This window comes from Abrus precatorius, unplaced genomic scaffold, assembly GCF_003935025.1.
Source record: "Abrus precatorius isolate BTA unplaced genomic scaffold, Abrus_2018 Scaffold4, whole genome shotgun sequence".
Lineage (NCBI taxonomy): Eukaryota > Viridiplantae > Streptophyta > Magnoliopsida > Fabales > Fabaceae > Abrus > Abrus precatorius.
In genome coordinates, this window is record NW_020874384.1 from 1,650,590 (window position 1) to 1,656,366 (window position 5,777).

Sequence of the window (5,777 nt, forward strand, 5' to 3'; positions counted from 1 at the left end):
TCATATTCACAATATTCTAAGTCTTTAAAATATCCAAAAAATATAAATATTTTTTTTTATCTATATACACAGTGGTAATCAAAATGTGAATGAAGCTATTTCTTAAGCATTAATTAAAATATATATATATATACATTGTAAGTAATAATAATAATGATATTTTTAAATTACTCAAAATTTATTATTATTAATTATTTAATTTTATTCTTAAAAGTTGGGGTTGTTGTTTCCTAATTACCAATAGCAAGATGGTTTGAACACGGTCTTGGTGTAGTTCACTATGACTATACTTCCACGCCAGCAAATCTTGATTAATTAAGGTAGTGATAATGTAGACACTCCCTAAAATGTGAATATGTGTTGGATCGTGTTAGTGAAGGCCCAAATTTTTACATTTAAAATTTATGTAGTTATCATTTAATGATTCATTAATATTGAAGCTGGCAAAAGCGTTAATAGTAAATGAGAAAGGGACAAAATGGAGAATGTAAGAGTAACACGCGCGCCCAATAGTAACTTCCCACGTCGCCTCAATTCAGTAAACAGAGTTCATTGGTACAGAGAGAAAGAGAGAGAAGCAGGAAAAGTCCCTTTTAAATACCAAACACTGACACACACAAACGACGCATCCTACTCTCTCTCTCTCTGCTTCGATTTCTCTCTCCTCTTCGATCCCAAATCTATTAGGGTTAGGGTTTCATTACCTATTTTATTTTCGATTTCTGATTTAATCCTTAATCCATTCTCCTATTGACTATTAATTAATCGTTTCCGTTTTGTTGTTTCATTTGGTGAATCCAGGAATTTTTTCCGATGCGATTTTGAGCTAACAGATCCACGACAAGGTTTCATTTCCCAGATTCTTTTGTAAAATTTTTTCCCTGGCCAACAGGTTAGATTATCGTTATGTTATGCAAATTTCACTTGTACGACGTGTCTGTCTGTCGATTTGTTCAAAATGATTTGGTCTCGCTTTAATTTTATTGTTGTATCATGTGAAGGAATTTGAGTTATTGTTAGGTGGAAACAGTTAGTTATATTTGCAAATATTAACAGCGAATAGATACAGAGGGTCGTTTTTATGTCACGCCATAGTGATGTTTTATTGAATTTACGTTCAATTTATCAAAATTTTTAGAAATGAGACTGCATCATATGGGGTTCAAATTCTGTCTATGCACCTACTTGGTGTTTATTACTGTTCCGGTTCTACCTTCTGAACCGGTTTGTTCCTAATTATTGATATGAGTCTTGAATGCTTTTGGGGTTTGTTGTTTTGTTCTCTATTTGTGGATTTTTGGTCAAAGATTTTTGCAGTTGGTTAATAGGTAAATGATATGAGCGTCGATGTTTTCAAAATTTCCTGGAATTTTGTTATTACAGCTTTGATATTTTGTTGTGATAGTTAGTTGACTTAGTTGTGTTCTGAGCGAAAAAGTTTGTGTAAACTGTCAGAGTAGTCCATGTATGGGTTAGGCATTTTAGTTCCTAACATTTAAAAACCATTTATTAGTTCCCAACTTTATAGAAACTTATTCGTTATAGTCTTTTTTCACTTTTGTTTTGCACTGAAAAGGACTACAGTGAATGATGATTTGTAAAGTCAAGGATAAATGGACTGTTTTTAAAATTAAGGACTAAAATGCCTGGGCACATATTATTTAGAGGACTAATATGGGGGTTTGTAAAAAACTATCCATGTTGGCCAAAGGAATTTGTAATTTATTCTGATAAATATGGATATGCATGTGGCTATTTTTAATTGTTCATTATATACCTTGGAAGATTTGGGGTTAGATACATTGACTCAGGTTGGGCACTTGTTGAAGTGAGGAATTAATAAATAATGTAAAAAAAAATAAAAAAATCAAATAACACTAAAAACAGGATTAGTTTGGGAAAGGTCACTGAACTGCTCTCTATTATCTTATTACAACTTGAGCATCTTCAATTATCTGAACTTCTTAACAAGTGAATTGAATTTATAATCGAGAATAAATCTGATAGCATGCATTGATATCATGCATATTGTGTGTAGTACAAGCCAATTGAAATGGATTTGCAGTAAGCCTCTTACCCCTGCATATTATGTTAATATGTAATCTCTTAAGAGTCTAAGTGCTTAAGAACTTATGGACAGGGGATAGTGTGATGGGATTGTTTTACATTACCCTTTTTATGTGTTTATGAAGCAAATTTGTGCAAGATTCTGAAAGGTTCTGATCAAATAATTTTTCATTATGTTGCTGCTTGGTTTCTGATTTATATTATCAGCTTGCACCTCTGAAGTTGACATGTTAACAAGTCTTAACTTGGTTTTTTGCTATTTTTGAATAGTTCACTTTTTTCTTCAGCTACAACTACATCTTGAAATTTTTTGGGGTATATCTGTTTTTTGCAACCTTTGCATACTCGTGTTATAAAGAGAAGCAAGGCACTGTTTCTCTGTTATTTCTTGTTTAAGTGCATGTGTCTGCTCCGAAACTTGTTTTGCCAATATTTTGCATTGCGAAAAGGTTGCTCATATTCTTACCTTGTATAAAGTGGATAATAATCATATTTGGATACTGGATTTGCTCTAGAGTGGCTATATTTGATTGTTAAATTAGTGAAGAACTGAGCTTGTTCTATATTTGAATGTCTTCAGTGCAGGAAAGTTGAAAAAAAAATGGACCATGACAAGACTGGATGCCAAGCACCTCCTGAAGGTCCTATATTGTGCATTAACAACTGTGGATTTTTTGGAAGTGCAGCTACCATGAACATGTGTTCTAAATGCCACAAAGACATGATGCTGAAACAGGAGCAGGCCAAGCTTGCAGCATCATCCATTGGGAATATTATGAACGGGTCATCAAGCAGCACTGAAAATGAACCTGTTGTTGCTGCTAATGTTGATATCCCAGTTATTTCAGTAGAGCCTAAAATTGTCTCTCTGCAGCCATTATTTGCTTCAGGTTCAGAGGAGAGTGCTGAACCAAAGCCAAAGGATGGTCCAAAACGTTGCAGCAGCTGCAACAAGCGAGTTGGTTTAACAGGGTTTAATTGTCGATGTGGCAACCTTTTCTGTGCTGTTCATCGCTACTCAGACAAGCATAATTGCCCATTTGATTACCGCACTGCTGCTAGGGATGCCATAGCTAAAGCAAACCCAGTTGTCAAGGCTGAGAAGCTTGATAAGATATAAAGATTTGGCATCGAAGTTTCATGCACCAAGTCGAAGTTATGCTCAATTTCATCATGATATGACTCAAGTTTCCTGCACGTTATTGGTGTTGTTATTATATTGTTATATGTGATGGGGAACTTGGAGTTATAGGACATCTCTGCAATTTGAAGGACTCTTGCATGTGATTGGCGAAAATATATGTTGGCCCCAGTGTTTAAGTTTTTAAATCTGTGCTGGTTTGGTGGAAGTTGGTGTTGTTAGCTTTGTAATGCATCTATTCTGTTTCAGAATGGTATGTGCAATTTACAGATGGTTTCAAGAGCATCCGTGGACGTGGTTAGATTGTAATTATTGTGGGCTATCTATGAATTATTTTCGATAACAGCAGTATCTTGGTAACTTTGACCCTCTTCATATGCTATAATTTTCAGAGTTTGATCTGTATGATCATTTATTTAAAGCAAAAAGGAAAATAAAAAACTAATGAAGTTGGGTTAATATTTGCGAGATTGAGAATCAGTATCAGCGTTGCGACTAAATGGCACGGCTAATATTGAGAGACAATGAAGTCGTGTTCAGTAAAAATGAAATTAATGGAGGAGCAAAATAAAATCATATATACCTTAAAATATGTCTTGCAAGACTTGGGCCTTTGGCACGAGATCTTTGACTGTCAAAATTTCATCACCAAAGCTTATGTTCCAAAGTTAATCTCGATGCCTGAACTGCAATGGAAAACGTGACATACATGAACACGAGTCTTGTCCTAGGTATTTGCAGTTCCTCTTCATGACGCATTTATTCAGAAGTCAGAAGATGCTGCTTTCACATGAATGCCAAAAGCTTAAAGGTGGATGCCGGTCTCCTGCATGCAAAATTTTGATCCACTTAGATCATAGAGTAAATCTACGATACGTAACCATAAAAGGGGTGATACAGATAATTATGAGTAATGATTGTTTAAACATAGGAATTTATTTTGTTAATCTTGGGCCTAAACTTCAGGTTTCACCTTAAGTGGTATTTCGGTGCCTATCTTAGCCTTTCCATCGAAAACGAATGGACATTGCCCGTAAAATAAAGTTTGCTAATAAATGACAAAAAATAAAAATTTACAAATAAACAACTATAAACGAGAAAAAAAAAAAAAACCCAAGTTTTACAGTTCGTGCTTTTACTTGGCATTCACTTCTGAACATGACCACACCAGAGAGAGATATGTATACTTCTCGTCGGTATGAAAAATCAATCTTAAAATTGTTAATACCTTGCTCCGCTCTCTTGCCGTTGAAGTTACTCAACAAATATCATTGTTTTAATCTTCTATTTTGAAAGTAATTTTTAAAATAATTATTTTAAAATTTATATTTATGACACTTTTAATTAATTGATGATATAAAAAATTATTATAATAATATATCAAAATAAAACTATAATTTTTCTATCTAATTCATTTATTTGATGCCATGTTCAAACTTAGGTTTCAATGATTCGATGGAACATCAACAATTCACAAAGCCAATATTTAATCTAATTCAAAATATAATAAACCAACAAAACAGAAGAAAAACTAAAATATAGATAAATATTTTTTGTTATTAAAATGGATTATATTTTAGATTTCATTTCCAAAAATAATTCAATGTAATCTAAATCAAACGTAACCACTCATAATTTTTTTATGAAATTAGCAAATCTCATACTTAATTTATGAAATCATATTGCTAGTAGCAAATTTGGTTTAGTTTAAATTTAGGAAAATCTAGCTTATCTTTTAAATTTTTTTTCTTATAAAAGTAATAAAGTAAGCAATTATTTCTTTAAAATAAAGTGAACAGAATACATACTAGATTGTTTTCTCTATGATATTGTTTTCATTATACATCTTATTATTTTGATTTATTTACAATTTTATTAGATTTGAAATAATTTAATATTGTTTTTGTATTTCATATTTTAATTTTTAATTTTAATTTTTATATTAAAATATCAATTTTGATAAAAAAAATTATAAAATAGATAGAACATAATTTATTTACCATCCTTCATAAAATGAAATAAAAAAAAATATTTAGGTTGAACCATATTTAATGTTAGACTTAAACTGATTAGATGGTAAAATAAAAAATTGATTAAATGACCCTTTTCCCCCTCAAAACTAATCTTACCCAATTTGTTAATACTCATTTAAATCTACACCACATTCCCAAGAATTGTGATTAAAGTTATCATGACATATTATAAAAAAGAGAGAGAGAATAAAAATACACTTTCATCCTTAAAGTGTTAACATACATGACTTGGTTCTTAAAAAGTTGGGTATATTATTTAGTTATCAAATTTGTCAACTTCATATAAAACTAATATTCATTCATGAAATCTAAATCACTCTAAGGTATATTACTTTTAAATATAAAATAATAATACATTTGAACGTACAAAACTACTAAATCAAACGAGTCTTCATAAACGTAAAATATTATTGCTTCTGAAATTACAAAACAAAAGCTAAAAATCCAATAATTTCAACTTCAGTTACCTTTTCTCCATCACACATATCAAGTTAATTAAATATTGCTTTAAAATATATCTTAAAACTCTTTAAATA

General features: G+C 31.2%; 1 protein-coding gene across 5 annotated transcripts; it reads left to right on the forward strand.

The window, feature by feature from the left end:
• The first annotated feature begins 594 nt into the window (after nucleotides 1-594).
• LOC113864539 (zinc finger A20 and AN1 domain-containing stress-associated protein 8-like) lies at nucleotides 595-3,602 on the forward strand. Of its 5 annotated transcripts, none has more exons than XM_027498374.1 (3): nucleotides 595-688; nucleotides 802-845; nucleotides 2,653-3,530. In XM_027498374.1, exon 3 carries the CDS (start codon nucleotides 2,669-2,671, stop codon nucleotides 3,185-3,187), a length of 519 nt encoding a protein of 172 aa, XP_027354175.1. In that variant the 5' UTR covers nucleotides 595-688; nucleotides 802-845; nucleotides 2,653-2,668; the 3' UTR covers nucleotides 3,188-3,530. The 5 variants fall into 5 exon arrangements, with proteins under 5 accessions (XP_027354175.1, XP_027354177.1, XP_027354174.1 ...); XM_027498376.1 differs by having other exon boundaries at nucleotides 608-688; nucleotides 802-892; nucleotides 2,648-3,580; XM_027498373.1 differs by having other exon boundaries at nucleotides 614-688; nucleotides 802-892.
• The last annotated feature ends 2,175 nt before the right edge of the window (nucleotides 3,603-5,777 follow it).